This window comes from Fundulus heteroclitus, chromosome 7 (assembly GCF_011125445.2).
Source record: "Fundulus heteroclitus isolate FHET01 chromosome 7, MU-UCD_Fhet_4.1, whole genome shotgun sequence".
NCBI lineage: Eukaryota > Metazoa > Chordata > Actinopteri > Cyprinodontiformes > Fundulidae > Fundulus > Fundulus heteroclitus.
In genome coordinates, this window is record NC_046367.1 from 43,482,623 (window position 1) to 43,507,623 (window position 25,001).

General features: G+C 43.0%; 1 protein-coding gene across 3 annotated transcripts; it reads right to left on the reverse strand.

Annotated features, from left to right (window-relative positions):
- Positions 1–1,554: 1,554 nt before the first annotated feature.
- On the reverse strand, positions 1,555–24,855 carry LOC118556446 (1-phosphatidylinositol 4,5-bisphosphate phosphodiesterase delta-4-like). Of its 3 annotated transcripts, none has more exons than XM_036139712.1 (16): positions 24,544–24,855; positions 21,694–21,745; positions 19,559–19,717; positions 17,108–17,336; positions 16,791–16,920; positions 15,074–15,305; positions 13,231–13,432; positions 12,978–13,122; positions 10,102–10,254; positions 8,261–8,422; positions 7,069–7,219; positions 6,789–6,905; positions 5,284–5,462; positions 5,075–5,207; positions 3,557–3,706; positions 1,555–3,469 (listed from the first exon to the last, which is right to left on the reverse strand). In XM_036139712.1, exons 2-16 carry the CDS (start codon positions 21,710–21,712, stop codon positions 3,378–3,380), a joined length of 2,253 nt encoding a protein of 750 aa, XP_035995605.1. In that variant the 5' UTR covers positions 21,713–21,745; positions 24,544–24,855; the 3' UTR covers positions 1,555–3,377. The 3 variants fall into 3 exon arrangements, with proteins under 3 accessions (XP_035995605.1, XP_035995604.1, XP_035995606.1); XM_036139711.1 differs by lacking the exon at positions 24,544–24,855 and adding an exon at positions 21,916–22,617; XM_036139713.1 differs by lacking the exons at positions 21,694–21,745; positions 24,544–24,855 and having other exon boundaries at positions 19,597–19,683.
- Positions 24,856–25,001: the final 146 nt, after the last annotated feature.

Sequence of the window (25,001 nt, forward strand, 5' to 3'; positions counted from 1 at the left end):
TTTTGTATATTGTTATTTATATATTTATAAATGTTATATATATATATTTAAATCAATAGAATGCTAAATATTTCAGCACATGACTTTCTCAGTACTTGATAGTTTTAGAATATAACATAAAAGTATATGGCATTTGACATTTTAAAAGTTTTAAGCCCCCCTGAACATGAGAAAATCCTCGTTATTCGATGCTGTAGCGCACATATTCCCTAGTTACTTGAGGAAAATAGGGAGTACCAATATGGCGGCTGGTGGCTTCAAAGCGACTCGTTCTAACAGCGAGCTATTAGCACTCCAGTGTGTCATATAGCTCAGTGGTGTCACTACCTGATAGGACCCCTGAGCTGTCTACCAGACTGCCTGACTGTAATGTCTAAACTAGAAGTGCATTAATGTGAGGCAGCCTGGAGTAAACGCTAGCAAGAATAAAACTAGTAAGACAATTCTATATGAAAGTTAAGTTTATTTTGGCCTTATGTCAGAAACAGGGCAGTGTAGTCCAACTACTCTGTCCTCCTGACAGAGACGGATAGAGAGCTGTGGACATGGAGGAGTGATATTACACACCTGGGAAGAATATTTAGTGAGCATTTTTATGGTCTGAAAAATACAGTATAAAAGATAGAAGCCCCATGGACTGTATGGCATATTGTTAAATATGTAAATAAGTACATGCTTTCATGTGGAAATACTTTGTTTTATGCTCTTAAACAAGGAGATGTGTGGTATTACAAATCAGTACATGTATAAATTAATAAATGTAATATTTTAATAAAGAAACAAGTTGGATTGTTCATTTAAATTTATTTCACTCACATGTACAATCCTGAGCTTTCTCTACACACCAACGATAATTTTTTCATAAATTTGCGTGCTGTGCATGCACACAGTTTTTTTAAAGGCCTGTAAAGTATTCTTTAAAATTTCCAGGTCATTCCAGTTTCTTACACTACCATGCTTGACACTAGGACTGGAGCTTAAGAGCCTTGAAAAACAACTGTTTTTGCACAACTTCCTGCATATGTTTGTACTCTCTAACTCCAGGGTACTTAATTTGGCAACGTGATTCAGCCTTAGTTTGTGAAATTCAGCGCTAACAGATTAATAAACATAAATTTATGGTCCATCTGTTGGGTTCTGCATTGTTCTCACTAAGTAAAAACTCATCTTCAGAGCCAATCTCAGCCCAAAATGGTGAGCTGCTCTGTGTGATCTACTTTTAGTAGTTGTCACCAGTTATTGAAACCGTACGCTGCAGAGAATACGGGCAAAGTTGCTCCCTCTGTTTTTACTCCCATTGGCTCCTATGCTAGCCTAGAGCAAGAGAGACCCATCCAATATGGCGGCGCCAGCAACAGGATGCGCTCCAGCACATAATGAGGCGTCTAGGTATATAATGTCTGTGGTTCTGAAGAAGCAAAACACTGAGACCCCGTGAAGATGCTGAGAACTGACTTTTTATGGACCGACTCTTGGTTCCATTTAAAGTAATAACAATAAAGTGTAAAATGAAGAAAGACAAGAGCCAGAGACCATAAAGTATTCAACATAAAATTGTATTTGAACATTAGTTTAACACCATGTTTTTTATTTAAGACCGTTTTATATTTATAATACTGATATTTGGCATTTTTTACATTCATCTTCAGCAGCCTTTCAGCAATGTTGCCGTCAGTATGTCCAGGCAGTTTTAACATGCAGCAGTCCATCCATGTTCAGGATCCCCAAACGGCCTCCGTAAGGAGGGGGTGCGTCTAGCAAATCCTTAGGCTCAAATATAATCTCAGAGGGTGAAAAAAATATAAAACTATGGGGAAAAATAAGTCCATATTACTCATTTGACAGGATTTAAAAAAGAAAGGTGCTGCTGATCAAAGGCATTAATAGTGCATTGGATGGGAGATTGGTGGCCTAGTGGTTAGAGCAGCGCGCTTGTACTCTGAAAAGGCTCCAAGAACCCGGTTTGACTCCCGCAGACTGCCACTATGGGTCCATGAGCAAGACCTGCAGCCCCAGAATGCTTCCTGGGGGCTGTAAAAGCTGCTCACTGCTCCCTAAGGGACAAATAAAGATTTCTTCTAATGACATGATCATCGGTGTGAGCACCTCCCTAACAGCAGGAGACCTGCCACTTTGCTGCTCTGGATCATTCAGGCGCCTGTAGAACTATAGTTAGGCAATATGGCTGTGCAAGTTCTCAGTTATCCGGACTTCACTCAGTTCTTCTGAGCGAAGTCCGGTTGCCTCCAATTTAATCCTGTTTGCTAATGCTAAAGCAGAAAGACATCAGCAATGACCTCAGAGCAGCAACTGTTGCTGGTCGTCAACCTCCAAAGGTCATCTCCAAACCACCAGAAGTTCATCATCCTGTATAGAGGAAGATTATTCCCAGGAGGAGAACATCTCAGCAGCTTCAGCCCAAGCTAACCAGAAACCCAGGAGCTCCACCTCATCCTCTACAGGCCTCAGTTAGCCCGTTAAAGGGTAAAGATCATGACCCTGATCCAATCTGGCTGCTTGGAAGAGCTGAAGAAGAAAGCCTCTTCTCTCTAGAAACAAGATGGCGGCAGGACTGAGTGAATGAACGACCAGACTTCTGGACAGAGGACACCAGAGTAGAGATGAACCATGTTGGAGGAAACCAGACAGCAGATCAGGACAACCACCTCATACCAACTGTAAAGCATGGCGGTGTAGGGACGGTGATCTGGTCTGGTTCTACAGCCACAGAACCTGAACTCCTTGCAACCATGAATGCCGTGTACACAAAGTATAGAGGCCTTCTGTCCAGCAGCTGAACTTGGTCCAATATGGATCATCACCAGAACCATGATCCCACACAGCAGCTGATCTACGACAGACTGGCTCAGAAAGACGAGAATCAACGGCCTAGTCAAAGTCCAGACCTCAGCCTGGTTGAAATGCTGCGGTGGAGCTTCAGGGAGCCGAGCATGGAGCAAACGTCTGCAGACCTGAATGATGTGAAGCTACGTTGTTGAGGACAGTGGGCCAAAGGCTCTTCCATAGCCATGAGAGACACAGATAGTCAATCAGAAAAGCACAGAAGGTGGTTCTACAGGCCTCTGGATCATGGGGCATACTTAAGTTTTTCAAATCTGTTGTTTCTGTTTGTCTCCGGTTGTATTTCTGACCAATTAAGCACCGTTTGATGGTTTGATGGTTCACGCCTCAGTTCGTAGACGTGGAAAAATCCAGATGTTCTGTCTTGCTACTGGATCGGTAGATCACACCGTAGGTTTTAAAAAGCTTTCGGTAAATTCAGTTAGAAACGGCTAAAATGTAAACATGTTCGTGTAAGACGTTAAAATACTGACAGGATGGCGTTTTTAGTTTTCAGACAGGAGGAACCGACGTCCTCATACGAACTCTGAGATGCTGATGTTAACGAACACAGAGGACGGAGGGATGGCTGTCCCGTCTTTAGACAGCAGGTGGATGTGGCGGTACCCTGGATGGGGGGATAGAGTCGGGTTGAAGTCAGACCTATCCGGGTTTAGCCTCCTGCCAACATTAAACGTTTGAGCGTCCTGCTCACCTGGCTGGATGCACGTAAACGGCAGCGTGAACTGTCCAATGAAGTCGTTCCTCGACGCCTTGTCGTGGTCCTCCACCACGAAGCGGACCAGCGCCAGCTCGGGGGCGTGGACGATGAAGTTCAGGCTCTCGTTCCAGACTGGGTTAAAACCTGCAGGTCAGAGAGGAAGCAGGCGACTTGAAACCCACCGTGACTTGTTGCCTTTCAGGCCAGTGTTGTAGGACTCGAGTCCGAGACTCGAACTCGAGTCCGAGTCATTAGTTAAATTTAGAGACTCGTGACTTGACTTGGACTTGCGCACTGATGACTCGAACTTGGACTCGGACTCCTACATTCAGATCATTCTGACTCGGAAATTGAGAAAAAAACTCGACTTTTTTTTATATCATTAGGCTATAATTTTAATATGTCATTAGAATATTATTTGGTGTATGATTTTAATATCTAAATGTCGTACCGCGCACGTGACGTCACCATCTCATGAGCAGCGCCCCTTGCCGCTAAGGTTGGGCAAACAGTGTGAGAGCGCACGTAGCAACCAGCCATTACACATGCAACAGATACAAGGATATGACCGACTTTACAGCTGTTAAACTTTCACAAGAGGATGTCCATGCCCCCATTTTACTGGTAGAACTGTGGAACAACATACCAACGTTCAGCTCAAACGATGGATTGAGTGTCGAGGGCTCGGAAAGACTGGAAAACGGGCCGAGTTGATAGGAAGGTAAGTCGTTGTTTTTCTCCTGCTCGGTGTTCAAGGTGTCATTTGCCGTTTTTTTTCTGTTTGTAGTCACCGTCCAGGAATCGGTATAAATTTTCAGGCCCGCCGAACAATTTAGTCCGGTCCGGTGGCCAAATGCATTATAATTATCCAACGGCTGTATCTCCTCGCTGCATCGACCGATCCACACCAGATTTGTTGAGAGTAATGGGGGAAAGCTGCCGAACGCGTTTGTGGGGAAATGCGTGACAGCATCTGCGGTGGCGGGCGGCCGGCGGTGCGCGAACCCCGCCCGCCGGCCGGCACCGCAGCAGTGGCCAATAGGCCGGAGTGCGCTTGGCTGCGAGGGCCGATCGACGCCGCTTGCGGCTTTAACATCCTTCATATGCGGCCTATCAGCGTACCTCGAGTCGCTGTTGCACGTTCCATAACAACAATGTTTAAAAACCATGGTTAGGAGACGTCTTAGACTTGGAAAAAGCGTCAGTTTTACCGAGTAAAACCAAGGGTAACTACAGCGAAAGAGTTATTAGTGCAATGGAATGTTACTGCTTCATGTCATACATCACACGTCACGGCATGTTCCTACAACGAACTTGGATCAATAGTGACTTGACTCGGACTTGACTCGGATGAGTAGTGGACTCGACTCGGATTTTTTTTTTAATGACTTGGACTTGACTCGGACTTGAACACTGGTGACTCGAACCTGGACTCGGACTCGAGGCATAGTGACTTGACTACAACACTGTTTCAGGCTCATTTGGACGCTGAAGCGTTGATGAGAGTCGTACCGTTATTGTTGATGTGGCTCGTCTCCTCCTTGGCCTGGTCCTGGGGGACGCCGTAGATCTCCACCCTGACCAGCGGGTCCACTATGGATCCCTCCTTCTGGTTCACCTTGGGCAGCTGTTGAGCGCTGATCACCTGATAACAAACACGTTGACATGGAGAGCTCCTCTCAACACCATAAAACCTGCTTCTAATCCCACTCGGGTCGAACCTGTATGGACAGGCGCAGCGGTCTGTAGTCCTGCCGGTCCTCCGGTCTCTCCGGACTGAACCGCCCGCTGCCGTCTCTCATGAAGCCGGGCTTGAGGACGTAACCGCAGCAGCCGTTCTGCCTGAAGAGTCCGTCATTCAGATCCATTTCCAGACCGGCTGTCTGGAAGTTCAGAGCCACTTTGGGTGAGATAGTGGAAAATGATTAAATTAACTTTGATTTTCTTTAACGGGGTGGGTTCTGCTAAGCCTGGTGGATGTCACTTTCCTGACCCTCTCTGCAGAAAATGGAGGGAGTGGCAGTGAATCGTCCACTCCTCAACATACCATCAGTCAGACGAGGGTTTTTTATCCCCGGCTGGCTTTCATTGCACACATTCAAAAGTTTTACATTCTGAATCAACCCTTTGTTTTACAGCAAAGGTTAGAAATGAAGAATCGGCACAGACTCGTAGGAGGAAACTATCAAAGCTACGCTGTATCATTGCCAAAAGGGTTCGGCTTCCAGGACTCTCTGCAGGGCCAGGCCAGGTCAACCACACCAAACTCTCTCCTCCAGGTCTTTGTGCTCTGATGATCAGTCATGATGGAAGACGAAGAGGCCGCCTCCAAATCGTTTCCACAAAGTTGGGATCAAATCCCCATGCCTGCTGAAGCATTGAGAAATCCTTTTTTCTGGACCTAAGGGGCTAAGCTCAGTTCTTGAAAAACGAATCCCCCACACCTAACTTTACACTTAGCCTGATAAAGTCAGAACAGTGCCATTCTCCTCAGCATCCGCTGCCCCCGCTCCATCACTTTAACCGGCTGACCACTTCCTGACTGAGTTTCTGTCGTTCCTAATTGTTTATAATACAGCTGACAGCTGACTGAGGAATATTTAACAGCGAGAAAACGTCCTGATCTTCTATACTTGTGGTTAGAACTGCTGATTTATATCATTTAGATGGGGGAGTGAATACTTTTGGCTATATAATGGTATTATGCAATGAAGCAGAGTTTGTAAATTGGTTTAATTCTGAAATTGTGGTTAAAGAAAGATTTACAAACCCATGCATGTTTAGGCAAATTATGGTGAGATACCAAATAACAAAACTTACGTCTGTGTTTTTATGTCACAGTTAATGGATAAATGATTCTGCTGTCTTTTAGCCGTGGTGCGTTAATAAGATCCATAAAACCTATTAATTCAGAAAAGCCACTCTGAATGTTATTCCATAAGGAACATTCAGGTGTTGCTTTTAAAGTTTTGGGAAGCGCCACATTAGATCAGAACCTGGATCTATAAACTCTTTTTTTCCCTCTCTTTGATCATGTCTAAGTATGCTGTGTTTGCGGTTGAGAAGAAAGCTGCATCCCAAAGCAACAACAGGTGCATCTTCTGGGTTTGTTCGTGACTACACAAACAAAATAAAGCAAACTGTGCATGCAATTCATGCAAAAATGGTGCAAAGTACTCAGGAAATGTTGACTGAAACCAGCAGATCAGCAGCATTTACTTCATACCTATCTGGCACCCCACATTCCACATGTCCTGCGGGTTGTAGTTGGACGAGTCTGTCCTCAAGCCACTGGGGTAGGTCCTGCACAGCTGCTGAGTGTTGTACTGAACAAAGTCTGATCCTGCAGAGAAAAACATGAGATGCTTTCCTGCAGCCTGAGCTCCTCCATCTTTACTCAGGTAAAGGTGCATGTAGCCCAAAATTACACTTAGTTGTTACATTCAACCAATATGACAGGTCAAAATATAATAATAAATACATGCAACATGCCTTGATCTTCATACCTGCTTCCTTAGCAAGTTTCTTTGCTTTGGATTCAGAGAGGGAAGACATCTCATAGCACTTAGCCTGAGAACGAGCGTGCTCAAAGCCATGAAAGTGGACACTCTTGCAGTAAACCACCAGGTCTGACAGCTCTCTGGATAGTTTGGACTTCTGCAAAAGGGAAGGTGCAATATTTAAAAAATAATACTGGATCAAATGTTGTCTGTTCTGCTTAAGTCATTGATTTCTGAGGGAGATTTCAGTCAGTTCCTAATGATTCGATTTAAAGCCATAAGGTCTGATCATAGGTCATAGCTGTGGCCATTAGGAGTAAAAACATAGTCAGAGTAATAAGCTTTTCAGGAGGTAAGACAAATCTGAAACGAGTGAACAGAAGCTCAACTTCCAATAGTCTTTCCCTCACAGACACAAAACGAATATTTTCCTTCAGGTGTTCTTTAACTATTTAAATCTAAACAAGTTGAGATTAAGCTTCAGCTTTACCACAGCTAAAGGCAATTTGGAGAGACCAGTTAATATATAGTAATATCAGCTTTATTGTCATTGAAACATACATTAGAAGGAAATGTGTTCTCTGCTTTTAACCCATCACCCTTGAGGAGCAGTGGGCTGCCATGTGTGGCGCCCGGGGAGCAATCTGGGGTTGAGGGTCTTGCTCAGTGACCCAGAATGCAGGGATCGAACCGGGTACTTAGAACCTTCTCTGACTGCAAGCGCGCTGCTCTAACCACTTGGCCACGACCCCCCCAGATAACCCAACTCATGTTTCTGGACTGCGGGAGGAACCCAGAGTACCCAGAGAGAATCCACGCATGCAAGGGGAGAACATGCAAACTCCATGCAGAAAGACCCCAGGCTGGGATTTGAACGCAGCACCTTCTTGCTGCAAGGGCAGAACTGTGTCACTATGCAGCCTAAAGGTGATATTTACAGCATATATTGATATCTGAAGCATTTGTTTGGCTAAAGGGTGAATTGACTGAATTTATGCACCATTTGCAATTGAACCACAGTGAGCCAACATCAGGATCTCTGCACTGACTATGCATCAGGCTGACGCTGATGTTAGCGGTACAGGTTCTTGCCATCTCCACCAGGGGGAGCTCAGAGGTGGCACGTCTATACATGTTTTACATACTTTTATCATGTAAAATTTAGCAGAACGCTGACCTTGGTGCATCACAAACGTACCTTGTTTGTCGTCTGCTCTGGTGGATCTTCTGTGCATGGGCTCTCTGCGTCACCGTTGGCCATCTCGTCCTCGTCGCTAACCTCATCGGTCAGCGTTTCATCCAGGCACGTTTCTAGCCCGCCAATTTTCTTGGCTTTCAGCAAAATCTTCCCCCTCAGCTCCTGTAGTAAATGACCATGAGAATGTCACGTTTCTGTGTGCAGGATCCAGAGTCACAGTGAAGAAGTTTCATCTTCTTGAGCTTTGTTGTCTCCTAACTGGATGAAGCAGTGCACTACTGTTTAATCGACTAAATCCCCGGGAGTCTCTCATAGCGTTCATCTTCTACTACTTCAGTTTAGCATTGATTGTTATAAGTGCTCTAATGGAGAGAGAGGGGTTTATAAGCTATATTTACAAGTGCTTTTAGTATTATTGCTAAATGGCAAACAAGATAGAGACTGACATTAAATTTTAAAGTGTTTTTTGTTTCAGACTAATGTTTTCTTCAGGTTTATCAAGCTAATGTCAGGAAACTTTTTCTTCTTGACGTGAAGAAGCACAAACAGCTGAAGCATTCCTGGTGAAGCTCAAAACGAGCTCCACTATAGAGAGAGCAGTCATGCTAATGCACAGTTAGCTCCAAGCACCGTGGAACCCTGACTACTGCAGCAGATGATCCATTTACAGCACCTGGTCCATAAACACCTCCCACCTGGTGAAGAAGGCTCAACTGCTGCTCTTCTTACTCAGTAAGCTGAACCGGACTGGACTTTCCACTAAGCTGCTAAAAAACTTTTACAGAGCTACCATAGAAAGTGTTTTATGTCTCAGCATAACTGTGTGGTATGGGAGCTGCACAGTACAGGAGAGGAAGGGCTTAGCACGGGTGGTGAGGACAGCGCAGGGGATTGTGGGAAGCCGTCTGCAAGAACTGGACTCAGTGTATGTAGCACGAGCCCAGAGAAGGGCCAGCGGCATTGCCACTGAACCCACCCACCCGGGCATTGCTCTGATTGTCCCTCTTCCATCAGGTAAATGTTTCAGGAACAATAAATCCAAAACAAACAGACCCGAAAAAACAGCTTCTTGGCACAAGTCTGTTCACGTTACAACAACACTACTGTGAACGTATATTTTCAGACTCTTATCAGGAATGTTTGATTGCACTGTTCCTTATATGAAGGTTAAAGTTTACTGCACAAAATTTACTGCAAGTATGAATGTTTCTTCAAATAAGCTTTGAGTGAATAATTCATGCAGCAACACTAATTCATATAGTTAAAAAAAGGACTTTTGGTACTCGGTACGAGTCTTAGCAGACCCTAAACACTATTTTACACACTTAAACTTCTCAGGAAGTGTGTTTGGCCAGTGGCATTTCTGTGCACCCTGACCTGGTGTCTCTCTCTCATTTTTTTTTTTACTGTGACCACGATAAGATGTGGTGACAATAAAAGATTCTTGTTTTGGTGCCGCCATTGTTGGCAGCACCAAAAACTGGGGATATTTCAGGCCTTTGTCGTAACTAAACTCAATAATAAACTGAAGTAGACTGGATTATTTGATATCTGGGATCAGTTGAAATGGATATTTTTACTTTTTCTGTGAACTGGTGCTTTATAAGTAAACTGAAGTGGAGGACCGGACTGCCTGCATTTCAGACTTGTTGCGATGGAGAAAGACGGAAGAATTTAGAAATCAGAAATGAGACAAGACGACGTATTGTTGGACCACTCGTAGGAAGAGCTTTCATGATTCGATGTCCCTAATGGCAGAGATATTTTATCATTACGGTGTTGGGAGAAAGGATGGAACAGTGAAAACATATTGTGAAAATATCCTGGCTATAAACTGTGACCTGCGGGGAGGGAAGCTGTTGAGGGATCTGTCCGTCCAGCGGGGCCGTCAGCAGCATGTCGCCCAAAATGTGGCGAAGGTGTTTGGCCATGACGGTCTGCTGCTCCACACCACAGTGGTTCTCCAGAGACACAATGACAGGAAAGTCGGACACCTGCCAGGGGAGAAGAAAAAAATATATGATTTCAGCTGAAAAAACATTGAATCCATTTCTGTTTTTAGTCATCTTCCTGGTGAAATTCTCAGCCCAGTTAAATCAACTTTCCCCTGAGTGCCCGTAATTAAGTGCTTGTGTAAACCTTAACCACAAGCAGCGAGGGTTTGGTTTCCGTGTTTAGACATGTCAGAACTGGACCAATCAGCGCCAGCTGTAATAAAATGGGTCGACCGCTTCAACCTTCAGCACTCTTCTCAACATACCCGCCCCGCTGATGACAAATATTGTGGTTTGAAGATCGCTCGGTTTCCACATGGGTGCATTGTTGGATAATTATGGCAGAAACTCGTACAACCACTCAAATACATTAGAGGTCAGCGCAAATTCATTAGCTGCATTTCCTATGAAAACCCTTAGGAGGATCATCAGGAGAACACTTTACTGTTCCTATCAGACCATTTCTTCTGTTTCAGGGCAGAAAAAAGGCACAGAGAGGCAATACCTACTTAAATAGACTGATATGCAGTAATGATTAACACAAAGTACATGACGGTACATCAAAAGTAAATGTTTGATGTATTAGGAATAATATATGTTCAATATGTGTACAAATGAAATGCAATAAACATTTTTAACCAAGCTGAATCATAAACTGAACTTCACTGCATAGTTTGATAACTAGGATCAAACTGGGACAGATTTAATCGACTTGTCTGCAAGAGTAGGCGGAGTTTATCTTTTTATTTTGTAACGTTACCCCCCACACCCCTTCTCCACAAAGCCCAGATGTTCCTTTTCTGGAATTTTCTCACAACATGAACAAAGTTTTTAAGATTGGTCTACAGTGGACATCTTCTCCACCTAGCCATTCTGCTGTGACTAAACCAGCATTTTCTAAAAGCCTCAGAGCCCCAGATCCTCCTCTACGTATCACGGAACATGCCTGTGCTCAGGACCTTCAGATAACTTCTCTCTGATACACACTGGGCCCTGGCAGCAACCTTATCAGACATGACAGTTTACAGCATCAGCTTGGGCCTCTTGTCTGAGAATATGGAATGTCTGTGATGATACGTGGTAGAAATAAGAAAAACAAAAGGTTAACAAACAGGACCATCTCTGACTTGTCATCAGACATGACAAAAATCACATGTGGGGTTCCCAAGGGTCCATCCTGGGTCCCCTCCTATTCAATATCTACATGCTCCCTCTAGCTCAGATCATAAAAACAACAACATCAGCAACAATAACTATGCAGACGACACACAGCTCTACATCACCATGTCACCAGGTGACTATGAACCAGTTCAAGCACTGACAAAATGTTTAGAAGAAATCAATGCATGGATGTGCCAAAATTTTCTTCAATTGAATAAAAACAAAACAGAAGTAATAATCTTTGGACCAATAGAGGAAAGATCAAAGGTTAGCATACAGCTTCAGTCGCTTCAGCTAGGAACCACTGATCAGGCCCGAAATCTGGGTGTAGTGATGGACTCAGACCTGAACCTTCAAAAGCATCTAAAGACAATTACAAGGTCGGCTTTCTATCACCTGAGGAACATTTCCAGGATTAAAGGACTGATGTCTCAGAAAGATCTGGAAAAACTAATCCATGCATTAATTTTAGTCGAATTGATTACTGCAACTGTGTTTTCACAGGTCTGCCTAAAAAGTGGATCAGACAGCTGCAGCTGATCCAGAACGCTGCTGCCCGCGTCCTCACTAAGACTAAGAAAGTAGAGCACATCACCCCAGTTCTAAAGTCCTTACACTGGCTCCCTGTATCTCAGAGAATAGACTTTAAAATCATTCTGTTAGTCTATAAATCCCTAAATGGCTTAGCACCTAAATACATCACAGACTTGTTATCAGTGCATCAACCCTCCAGACCACTAAGGTCTTCTGGCTCCAGCCTGCTCTGCAGAACCAGAACCAGACATGGAAAAGCAGCATTTAGTTCCTATGCTCCGCTTATCTGGAACAAACTTCCAGAAAACTGTAAAAATGCGGAAAGCCTGAGTTCCTTTAAAGCCAGATTAAAAACACATTTGTTTAGAACTGCCTTCGACTGTGCTAGTTAAACTGTTTTACTGAAACATCTTTAGTTCAACTTTTTTAGTCCAATTGTTTTTAATGTTCTATTTTGTTTCTACATTTTATTCCTACTTGCTTTTATTCTCTTTTATTTTCCTATATTTTAATTATGTAAAGCACTTTGCATTGTCTCTGTACTGAATTGTGCTATATAAATAAATTTGCCTTGCCTTGCCTTTAGTTGGATGTGTTATGAACTGATGCAATAAAAAATAAACTGAACAGAATTTATAGCTGAATGAAATGAGCAGCTAATCCACAGCGGAACGGCTGAAAAAGAAAATGGTCAAGGTGCTGCATTGGTCTAGTCAAAGTCCAGACCGTAGCCTGATAGAAACGCTGCGGTGGGACCTTCAGAAAGCTAAGCAGAACCTGGAAAGAAGGGACATCATTCCTCCACGATGACATGAAGTCAGGCACTGCTGAGAGTTTCTGCTGCTGTACGTGATCCTGGACTTAGTTTTTGCACACCTTGCTGCAGGTTTTTTTCTGCTTTTCTGTTAAATAAGTCATTACATGGCGTAGTACAGAATATTCTGTTGTCATTTGAAGACCCACTGTGGACCAGATTGTGTCCTGAGATGAATAACCGGAGATAAAGATGCTCTACTTAGTCTGCTCACCTTGAAGGCGTAATCTTTGAGTGTCGAAATTATGTCCTTGAAGAGAATTTTTGAAGTCAGGGTGTGGCCATGATAGACGATTGGTTCTCCATCACTGCCGTCCCAGCAGTCCACCTCCACGCAGCGACAGCCTCTCTTCAGGGCCCTGCAGTCACAGAGGCGTTATCACCAACTCTTTATTCTCACCATTGACGACTTTTTACATCCTAGCATCAACATCTCTGCTTTAGTGGCGAGTCCGTGTAATCCTCACTGGATGTACGCCTCCAGGCTGCTTTGTCCTCTCAGCTGGTCCTCCAGGAGGTAGGTGTTGTGTGAGGAGGAGATGAAGTAGTGGCTGAGCGGCTGGCTCATGTCCTGGTGAAGCTCCAGGAGCTCCGGCTTAAATATGGAGCCCTCCTGGGAACACAGGTACATCTGGAAGCCCTCCAGGGACATGGAGCTTGGATCCATGGCTGCACAGAGGCGGAGACACAGATCCAGCTCACAATAATAACCATGAAATATAAGGCATAAAGAATTTTACAATGAACAACACGAATACAAAAGGAAATAAAACAGATCTAACTCTTCAAATCTTGTTGGAGTTCGCTAGACCACAAATAAAACAAATAAAATAAATAATTAAAATAAAAAATAATTATACTATTTACTGTATATATACAAACTATCACTCCTTGATTTGGCTTTGTTCACTTCCACGCTGCACCGTTAAAACCCAACCAAACCACCAGACTCATTGTTCGGCCTTGTTCACAACACCAAGTTTATGAAGGCTTGAGCTTTATGTTTTCAGGAGTTCAAGCCTAACAGCTTTATTACAAAAAGCTGCAATAAAAGTTATTGTAATAGGTTTTAGGTTTGCCTTGAAGATCTGCTGAAGAAGGCATCGAAAACAGAAGCTGAAAGCACCTGAGCATCCGTCTTGTGAAGTGACTCTGCAACAAGCTTGACCCAAAATTACAAAACCCTGATCCACTTAAGCTCACCAGGAAAACTCATTTTAACTGCTGACATCCGGGATCTCATTCTAACAGTCATGATCTAAGGGAGGGGGTTGGAAGTCCAGGTGCTTTTTCACCACAGCAGACAGACCCCAGATCCATCTGCCGGCTCCGTCCGGCCATCACTTATTAACGAGGCACCAAGGTATCTGAGATAACACCACCCGCTCCATTTGTCTGTCACATTTACGCCGCTTTGGGGCTTGAGGGAGATTTAAGAATCAATATAAGATCACTAAGTAGAGTAGATGTTACTTCTTGTCTGACTGCTTTAAACAAACTGTAGATGATAAAAACAATTCTTCTCCATGAATCCAGTAAATTCATCTTTTATCCTCATATATGTTGTTGTTTTTTCCAGAGGAAGAGAAGTTAAATGGTGCGATTAAATGCATGTTTGCATGTGAACATGAACAAAACCAGGAGCTCTGTTACATCTGGTGTTCTGAAGTCTGATTACACAAGGAAAGCCCAGCTTTGGTAATCATGCATCATAGATTATCCACCTGGGGCTGAAAATAAGACATTTCCACCTGGACTGTGATTTATAGACATGATGAAGGATTGTGTTTGAAATTGCATGGAAACCAAACCTGGTTCTTATTTCTAACATAAATAATATCTTGGTTGGGTTTTGATACATTTTCTTTTAAACATCCTGTCTGGTTCATTAGAAAAGCCTTAAATTTAGTTTTTGAAGCTTCTTTGTTTGTAATATGCTGCTTCCACACAATCAGCTGGATGCCTATTGATGTTTTGAACGAGTTCGGACCCAAATTTGTGAAAAACAGAACATGAAACATGGCAGTTTTTCATGAATGTTTTCCAATACATCGTTGTAAATAAAAACCAACCTCTTTTGTTGAGGGAAACCGTTTCATTTTTAAATAAAGAATAAAACACAATGCTTTCTCCCTCCCTCCACGGGGCTTCCTCCAACCTTCTCTGCTCATTTATTTACACTAAAAACAGTTTACTGGTAAAACAATCCCGCAGGCGTTCCTGCTCCTGCATAAATAACGCGTGAACTTTCCACACAGCTGGAGCTTTCCACATAGAAGCTGTGATCAGCGCCGTGTCCCATGCAGGTACCTGTCTCCGAAGGTTCGTAGCGCTGGATCAGCTCCTGGGCATGCTGGGAACTCTGGTCCCCTTCGCCCTGCTCCACCCTTAAGAAGTTTTCCAGCTCCTCCAGCGTTAACTTCTCTCCATCCCCAGAGTAATCCTGGAACACCTTCCACACCTCGTCTCTCTGGGTCAGCATCTTATAGAAGTGGACGAACTGCTCGATTTCCAGGGAACCACTTTCACATTTGTCAGCCATCTGGAAATAAAGGAAATTTCCCAGATGTGTTCACGACAACAGAAATTACCAGCTTTTGAAGTATTTTGTGCTTTATATTTTCTAAAGTCCTGAGCCACCCCTCATTTCTCTTTTTTCCTTTAACTGGTCTTAATTATTGGTTCTTCTTTCAGTTTTCCATCGGGCTCGGGCCACTCGCTCAGCTAAATACTGACTGTTTTAGCATAAACGTATTGCTTGTTAAGCTGTTTAACTCTGAAATGCGAATTGTTCAGACATCAGAAAGACTAAATAATTTACGGGGCAGAGCCGAGGAGATGTAACACTCCTGGAGAGAACGTCCTGAGCTCAGATCCTGGACAAGTCCCCAGAAATATGATGCTTTTAACGTTAAAACTTTGCTTTCTTGGGACTAAAGAGATAAACTCAATGATGAATCAGAGTCTTCATGACACACAACATACAATTAAGCAAGAAACCAGTTTTAAATAAGAATTTTAGCACCTATAGTTGAATTTTTGTTTACTAAATCTATGAAAAGAGTTGATCAATCTGAAGACTTCAGCTCCGCAGTGAAAGTGATTCAATCATGGCTGCAGAGGACACTGATCTGTAATGAGAACAGGGAGCAGGTGGAAGACATGATTGGCTGAAACTTGGCATACCGGTGGATGATGTGTCTCAGGTCTTATCACGGTTGTTTCTTTTTAATGATCAAACTCTTAGATATTGTTAATCTAGATGCTTTTTTAGATATGACACTTCTTCCTCTTACCTCCAGTTTCACAGTTTTCATTGCTTACAGTTTTGGCTCAGACACAAACATCTGCCTGCGCTGGGAAACTCCTGGGAATCACGGTGATAGATAGATAAACAAAACTTTCAAACAATGAAACAAATGCAGCCAAAATCAGGACAGTTTCCTTAAGTTCTTTCAGGAAAATCCTGAGATCCTCCTATTTCCCTCTTCTGGCTTTTCATTGAGCTTCTGTTTAACTACTCTAACTGTTTGGTCTTCAAATGTTTTATGTTCTTTTAAGTAATTTTTTACCAAGAGTTCGTCACGTGTTTTGGGCTCATCCAGGATCCGAATCTGAGACAAAGGATGCTGCATTTCTTCTGATATGTGAACTATTTGGCCTTTTTGACTGTTTGACCTTTAACTGTTCTTAAATCAGAGTTAGATGACTCAGAAAGCAAACAAAAACATGTTTTTTTAAGGCACAGGACTGAAAGAGTTGTCCAGACACAAAAAAAACTTTGAAAGATATTCAAAAAACCTTGAGCTATTCCACATATTCTTTAAAATGCTTAAAAATAAAGAAACGAGTGACTCAAGTCTTTAATGCAGCGTCCGTGTAAAAAAAACAGCCTGCAGCCCAAACCCTGCAACTTTCAAAGTGTAGAAGAAAGCCTCAGAAAAACTTCAACGGTTGTTTCAGGTGAAGCAAAGAGATTGGCAGTTCATTATCTGCGGTTACCTTCTAAGATCAGAGCCTTTCTTACCGTGAACAGATGCAGAGCATGATCTTCGTTCATCTCCACGTTCATCATCTTCAGCAGCTTCTTCACCTCTTTGAAGTTCATCTTCCCGTCCTTGTTTTTATCGGCTTTCTGAAACCAGTCTCGCACCCATCTGAGAAGATGCTGAGGAAAAGCCGACCTCAGGCAGGTTGTGGAATCAAACATACACGTTTTTAAAAATATGTTGTTGTTTTTTCTCAGAGCTCTAGAAATAGCAGGATAATTTGTGTTGCTCATTCACAGATAATTTAGGAACACAAGTTCAAAAAGCAGATTACAGCCTGGAGTCAAAGGGATACTGGTCCTGCCTCTCCTGCTCGTCCATGGTCTGGGCTTTGTGGATCAGCTTGCGGACGCCCTGGATCCAGGCTTGGGCCTCCTCTGCAGAGTTTGCCACTAGGTCCAGGTTTCCCTGGCGTCCGTGAAACACCAAGGTGAAGCAGAGCTCTTCAGGAAACTCCTCTGCGATGCTCAGCATGACCTCAGACTGATGGCCCTCACGCACCACCTCCACGTCCATCACTGAGACTGAGACATCAGCGGGGGATCGTTACAGATGCAAGTCATCGTGATGAGTTTTAATGTTACAGTATCACTTTTATCTCATTTCCCTTTGCTTCTCATGACTGGCCCTTTCTTCACCTTTGCACAGCTACACCTGTGTGGTAACTTCTTCTACATTTGCTGCATGAGTCTGAGCTGCAGCCTGGCGCCAAAATGTCTGAGTCCCCCATCTTCCTTTTGCCATCATCATCCTCCTCATTAAGTAGCTCTAATACCTGAGTCTGTGATCCCTGCTCTTGGATCGCTGTCTGTTCATTTGTACAACGGTTGCCATCAGAGCAGAGGGGAGTTTAAGCTCAACCGTGGCTATTAGAACAGCCCAGGAGGAAAATAAAACTGCTAATTTAAGGGGGTGTGCTGATTTTCCTCAATTGGTGATCTACAGCACCTTGAAAAAGTGAAAAAGTATTCACCCCTCTTGACGTTTTACCTATTGACTAAGACCAGAGACACTGGCAGCTGGAACAGCAGCTAAAGGTTCCTACAAGGTACCGACTGTAGGGGGGTGAATAGTTATGCATGCAGAAGTTTTTGTAAGTAAAAAAAGTAATAAATCTTGAAAGTTTTGGCATGTTCTGTAAATAAATATAGAAAAAGGTGGAAACTCTCAAACAATCCATTGTAATTCCAGGTTAAGAGGCAACAAGACATGTTAAAATGCCAAAGGGTGTGAATACTTTTGCAAGTATGCTGTAGGATCAGTTTAGAGCAGCTGTTAAAGTGGTATTTATACATATTAATGATCTCTGATTTTGTTAAACTTTCCTTCCAAGGAGTCAGATGTTCTTGTAATCTTTCAAGAAGGTTCTCAATCAATAGTTCTGCCGGTTTAAAAACGTTTGATTTAAATGTTCCCAGATGAACATTATCGCAGAAAGATGATAGGATGCAAGAGATGCATCAGCCATCAGCTGATTGAGCTCCTGTTTGTGGATAACATTAACTGGAGTCACACAAACCCATTCCCTCAGAGCAGACTGAGTACATTTTAAAGAAAGCATTTTGAATTATCAGTCGTCAAAGCAGATATGAAACATCCCTAAGGAGTTGGCAAATGATTTATTGTTGCTATGATGAAACATCCTGTGACAGAAGTTGGGAAGAAAATCACAAAATTACCTATAAAGGTATGAAACAGCAAGGAGCTAAAATTGGATCTGTTATTGGTCTTTGTTTATGAGTTCAGTTGTTTCGGTTTTAGTTTAAGGAAGTGACCAGAATAGAATTACAAACTGGTTGAATGGTTTGTAATTTTCAAATCATATCATTGGGGCTTTCATCTCAGTTTCTCTGGTTCTGTAAGTAAGGACATAAATAAACACCAGGAATATCAAACAACAAGAAAAACAAAAGCAGGAAGTACAAAGGCTTTTTATAGTTTAATTTTCTTAATTGCCTTTGGGAAAATCCTGGCATGTACATAAAATGGGTAAAAAAGCAGCCAAAGTCTGAAAGTTGGATTTTTAGTTTAAAGAAGCCACAAGGGCAGGTTTATCTATAAAGCACCAGAATCTAACAACCAAATGCTTGAGTAATTTATGGTTTTCTTTCAGTTTTATTTAGACTCTCTTTCTCTGGTTCTGTAAATAATGGTTTCAAAGTAACTATTTGCCAAATAAAATTGTTTGGTCTTCCTATATTTTAGTGTGACATGTTTGGGGGCTCGTCCGGGATGTGAGCTTCTCCCAAGGTATGATACGGTCTCTCTGACCTGCAAACCGTTCAATCTTTTCATGCCTGAATTATTTATAGGTCAGGATTTAGACCATTAAGAAAAATAAACATTTCTATAAAAAAAAAATTGGTACTGAAATTAAAGAGCGGACAAAATCCAACAAAAAACGTATTCAGGAAGTCTTGATGAGCAATTTATTGTGATCTTTGTTAAAAGATCACAATAAAGTCTGGCTGCTTGGAATGAAATGTACTAAACCTGGATCAGTTAAAACCTGGATCACATTGACCTATAATGTGGGAATGGTTCTTAAAAGACTGAGATGACAGATTAATGGTATAATAAAAGGAGCTTAACATACATTTGCTCCTGCAATCCCCTTGGGAGTCTGCTAAGGCTTTCTCTGCCATATCTAGTTGGTTCAAATACTGCCAAATCTGTAATTTCCTCAATAACCTGACAGATCATGTGAGTAAGCTACGTCATGCTATGAGAGTGTTTCTGCACTCACAGGTGGAGTGGCCCTTCCCCGCCCATCTGGATTTGTACCAAATTGTCAGGCCGTCCTCCAGAAGGCGGAAATGCCGCTGCTTCTTCCAGGAGCGGGACTTGACCTTCCTCAGAGTCGACCCCGCCATCATCAGGTTGACGTGTGGGTCATCCTGGACACCTGAGGAAAATTATAATCATAATCAGAACCAATACTGCACTCATTGTTCTTAGTACTTGAGATCCTTAAGCTCCCTTTGGTTGTACTCAGAAAAATGCTGGTGTTAATTAACTATACTGTACATCAAACCGCTTCTGAAACATCATATTTTTGTGCTGTAAATGGAAGAGCACACTATATAATTTCCTAACATTTTAATGTAGGATATATCCTGTACAATTTAACTGTAAAGCAAACAAATCTGCCGGAAGAAATGCAAAAACTACTGTGAAGAACATTTTGATTTGATTTCAACATTCAGTCATTTTTGGTACTCACGTACCATCAGTGCTGTTCAGTCTTAGAAACCCGATAAACGTCCGGCTGTCCTATAAGAGTTTTCTGATATTTGCATCATTTTGGTATATCCAGATTTGACAGAGATATTACAAAGGATTGAAATTATCTATTTTTCTTATCAGATGAGGACTGGTGGAGTTATTCAAAAACATAAAACCTTGTGTGAGGATGAATTATGGTCTGATGAAACCAAGGTTGAACTTTCGGATCACAATTCCCAAAAGTAAGACTGGCACAAAATGTGCAACCCAGAGTCCAGAACTAAAGTTGATTGACAATCTGTATGGTGGCCTGAATGGGGCTGGAGAGAAGACATGTCCTCATGCTCTAACAGATCAGGAGAACTTCTCCAAGGCAGGGAAGACAAATATTACCAAGTCGAGATGTAGGATGGTGACAAAGTGCTGCCAAAGAAGACTGAACGCTGAAATTCAATCAAAATATGCTTCAACAAAGTATTAGTTTAAAGGTGTCAAAACTTATGCAAACAGCTTATGGCCACTTGCTGGTCCGTCCAACAAATTTGATTGTTTTTCAGTTGAATTACACAGGATTTGTTTCTAGTGGAAAAAGTTGAGCAATGACCGATCATTTAATTTTTAGAGTCACTGTATTTATGAAAATCTCCGCTATAATGCGCGGCAACAGCTAAAAGACAGTGCTGTGGCACTAAAAGAGTCAAAATGTGGGAAGCTTTTAGCTTTTTTTAGCATTCAGGTTTTTAGAAAGAATTAATAACAAAAAATATCAAAATTGTTGTCATTGTGTGGCTGGAAAATTGAAAACTTCAACATTTTAATGAAATGCCATCTCCTTACACAAATTCCTTTAGTTAATACATTTTGAAATGAGTAGAATCTGGTTAATCAAGTATCACTGTGAAATCGAGCTCTACTGATCAACTTAAAAATGTTTTATTGCTGTGTGTGAAAAGGAAATGTTATCTATACTCCTTGAGAGAAAGGAATTTTATACGTAGATTAACAACTCAACTCTTTCCTAATTTATTGAGGCCAATTAACCTAATAGAAATGAAGCAGAAGTACCCAAAGAGAACCGTGCATGCACAGAGATAACATACCAACTTAATGCAGAAAGACCCTGAGCAGAGATTTGAACCTAGAACCTTCTGACTGCAAGGAAGCAGCTGCACCACTCTGTAGTCCCTAACCCACCTCTGACTGTAGTAAAACTGACTTTATACTCTACATCCGGCTCAGAGTCGGAATTGGTAAATCAGTTTAATGTATTTAATGCTTTTCTAGTCATCATAGCTACATCAAGCCAATCCCCCAATATAGGCTACATTCACACACCAACATGACCAGCAGACAATTTAGGGTTACGTGCCTTGCCCAGGGGCACACTCACATGCAACGGAGGAAACCTGGAAATGATCCCACAACCTTCCAATTGCCAGACAACTACTTAACCCAAAACTGTGTTAGTGTTGCAGGAAAACCCGTTTCAGCTTAAGAATGCAGCTGAAGACACCATAAATTACTAATTATAATATAGAATGTAGGATTTTTTTTAAAAGAATATAGGATTTCAACAGTGACTGAGTTCAAGACCGTACGTTCTTCTGCATCAAACTGCAAAGTCATCTTCAGCCTGAGAAGGTAACATTGACTCACTTGAACCTTCAAGCTCCATCTTTATCTTCGGCACATGAGTGTGAATATTTTCCTGTAAGAGAAACAGACGTTAGAGAATCGCTCACTTCTGTAAGTCCAAACCAAACACACTGGAAACGCTTCATCCTCCATCAGAGCCTTCACAGAAGCTTTCTGGAGAGTTTCTCTGGACCCTGACAGCTTTTTTCACCCCCCACCCATCCAGCTTTCCTCTGGGCTCACCGTGGTTCTCACAAGGTGGTGCCGTCTCTCAGCAGCCATCCGGTTCATTGGTTCAAATAAATCATCCCTTTTCAAGCAATCTCCCTGCTGATGCAGGAATTTCTGGGCGCTGTGTGAAGAGAAGGCAGCAACTCCTCGGCTTCGTACCAGAACCCCTTGAGCAGTGGGCTGGTGAGGTATGCTTATTGTTCTTTGGATCTTTGTTCCCTGCGCTGGACGGGCTGTGTGGACTGGATCTGAGGAAAAACAACGAGCAGAAAGCCGCATGGCTGCGCTCACAGCACGGGTTGTTTTAAAGACGGAGGCGAATCTTTGATTAGCTGGAGGCAGAGAGGCCAGCTCAGCCTGCTGACGACTACAAATCAGCAGAGTGCTCAGGCTTAAAGCGGGCTGGATGGAACCCAGCAGAACTCATACAGGCCGACTCCCCCCTCCTGATTTATTGACTGTCATCCAGTCTCTCTAAACGGATCCAGACATTTTGATTGTATAAGAAAAAAAATTTGCCCCCTGCTGACTGCTTTTTTTTCTCAGACTTGAAGCTTTTCAGATCCTCAAACAAAACTGCACTATGATTTTGTTCATTATGGTGTGAAAAAGTAATTGCATCCTTAGCCTTGCCCTAACAGCTGGTTGCTGCCATCAAGTGTTTTTGATAACTTTTACATCCCCGTGGAAGAAGGTTGACCCATTTTTCTTTGCATAATTGGCTCAATTTAGCATCATTGGAGAATTTTCCAGCATGAACGATCCGTTTAATTATCTTAAACCGAGTTAAGTTCAAACTTTGACTATGACACTCAAAAACCTTCACTTTACTTTTCCTTCAGATGTGGACTTCATGATTTGCTTTGGACCGTTGGTCCTGCTGCAGAACCCAAGCAACCTTGAGCTTTAAGGTCACAGACTGATGGTCAGAGCTTCTCCATCAGGATTTCCAGAGAGCAGAATTCATGGTTCCATCGGCTACAGCAAGTCGTCCAGGTCCTGAAGCAGCAAAGTGGAACCAGACCATATTTGATGTTGGGTTTCTGAATCCTGCCTGTTTTACACCAGATGTAACAGACGCTCAAAATGTCCACTTATGTCTCCTCTATCAACAGAATATTTTCCCAAAAGTCCTGGAGATAATCCAAATGGTTTTTTTGGTGAGTTCCTGCAGTAATTCTGGTAGGTCGGTCTCTCCTGGGAAGATTCTCCACGTTTCATGCGTGGATCACGGTTCTTTCTGTGGTTCTCTGGAGTCCCAAAGCCTTAGAAAAAACTTTGTGAATCTTTTCCAGACTGATCGATGACTTTGTTTCTCTTCTGTTCTGGATTACCTTTGGATCTTTTAGCCTACTTCGTGTTGTCAAACAGGTTCTACTGAAGTGATCTCTTGATTCTCCAGCTCAGGCAGCACTCTTCCAAGAACTGTACCACTTTATACTATAAATCATTAGTAACTGATGTTTGGTGTTTGGGTCACTTTAAATGAAACCCACCTGATTGTTTAAGCATGTCACTGTTGTTCTAGTTTCATATTTTACGTCCATCGGCATAAAAACAACAACATCTGAGCGATAAACAGCAGGTTTTCCGCTGCTCACGTCTTCTGGCCGTGAGACTTTGGCGCCGAAGAGCTGACCCCTGCCTGCTAGAATCAGCATATCAGCCTTCAGTTCAGGTTACATCACACTCAAATGAGAACCATCTGTACTTTATGCCCCTAATCCGAGTCTTATTAAACGCAAAAAAACTGGCAGAGAGGCTTGAACCGTCTGCGAAGCTGCGGCTCCAACCTGAAAGCCGATCGTCTCTTTAGATCTCTGCTGTGTGCTGATAACCGGGGATCAAACCGGCCCGGAAAGGAAAAGCTTTCTCAGGTTGCCGTGGCTGTGTCCCTCTGTAATAACTATCCTTTCCTTTCATTGTGCTCTGCTGATTTTATGTCTGAGCTCCTGCTTCCCTTGGCAAACGGCACGAGTTCTCGCCACATTATGGCCGGGATCATGAGAGGAATCCATTCACAGTCGACTCACATTTTAGTGTCCCTCCCGAAATGCATAAGAACCTGATGCATACTTTCCACAGGATGTTGTGTTTGCCATTAATGTTGTTATTCAGCTGTCTTTGCAGCGTGGAAGCGTCACTTTTCTTTTCCATGCAGCTTTTCCAGCAGTCTGAGTCCACCTCCAGGCTTCTGGGCTGCTGTTTGGCCCTCTGCTGTTGTTTTATTTGGGGGTCAGTGAGTCACACGCCTCATGAGGGAGTTCTCTGCTCGCACACAAACACAAACGCGTGACTCAGACGGGATGAAAGCGGCGTATGTGTCATGACGACCAGAGGCATCTGATGGCTTTCTGCTCGGCAGGCCGTCCAGTTTGAATCTGTTTTTGTCACTTAAGGAATGTTGCACAACCTCCTCGCTCTGCGCCGAGACGTGGATGCTGCACTTCTTTAATACATGTGGCAATGTGAGGAATGCAACCCGGAGGAACCCGCGAAAACTTTGGCTGCAGAGCCGGTGGGATTTGCACAGTTAATCAGAACCAGAAGCAGAAATAGGAAGCATCACCTCCATGCCTGTGCAGCTAATAAAAAAACAAAAACAAGAATGACTCAGGGAAATTATAATTTGATACTCACCAGAGTGAAGTGGTGTCCGGAGGTGGGTGGTCTTTGGGGCAGAGAGGGTCCAGGGGATTAAAGTGCCTCTGAGACTCCAGGAAAGTGTTGGGACTGGGTGCAGAGCTGTGAGCCTTTAAAGAGCTGGGTGTGTAGAAGGGAAGTCAGTCCTGGTCAGACTCCTCCCTTCCCTTTCCTTTCCTTCAGTCCTGCTGCTGCTGCTGCTGGGTCTGAGAAACCTGATTCCCTATAGGCTCCGCTGTTCTCCACTCCCTCTGCTCCACCGGCCTCCCTTCCTGTCCTGCCACTCCCTCCCTCTGATGCCCGCAGACCCTGCGCTGCATCATGTCTTCTGCTCAACGTGTTTCTGTTCCACTCTCGTTTTCCACGAATGCCCTGCGGAACTCAGAGACTCTTAGCTTCCTGTATTTGATCCGATTATTGGCGACCAGGCAGGAGATTAGCGGCCTCCTTTAAAG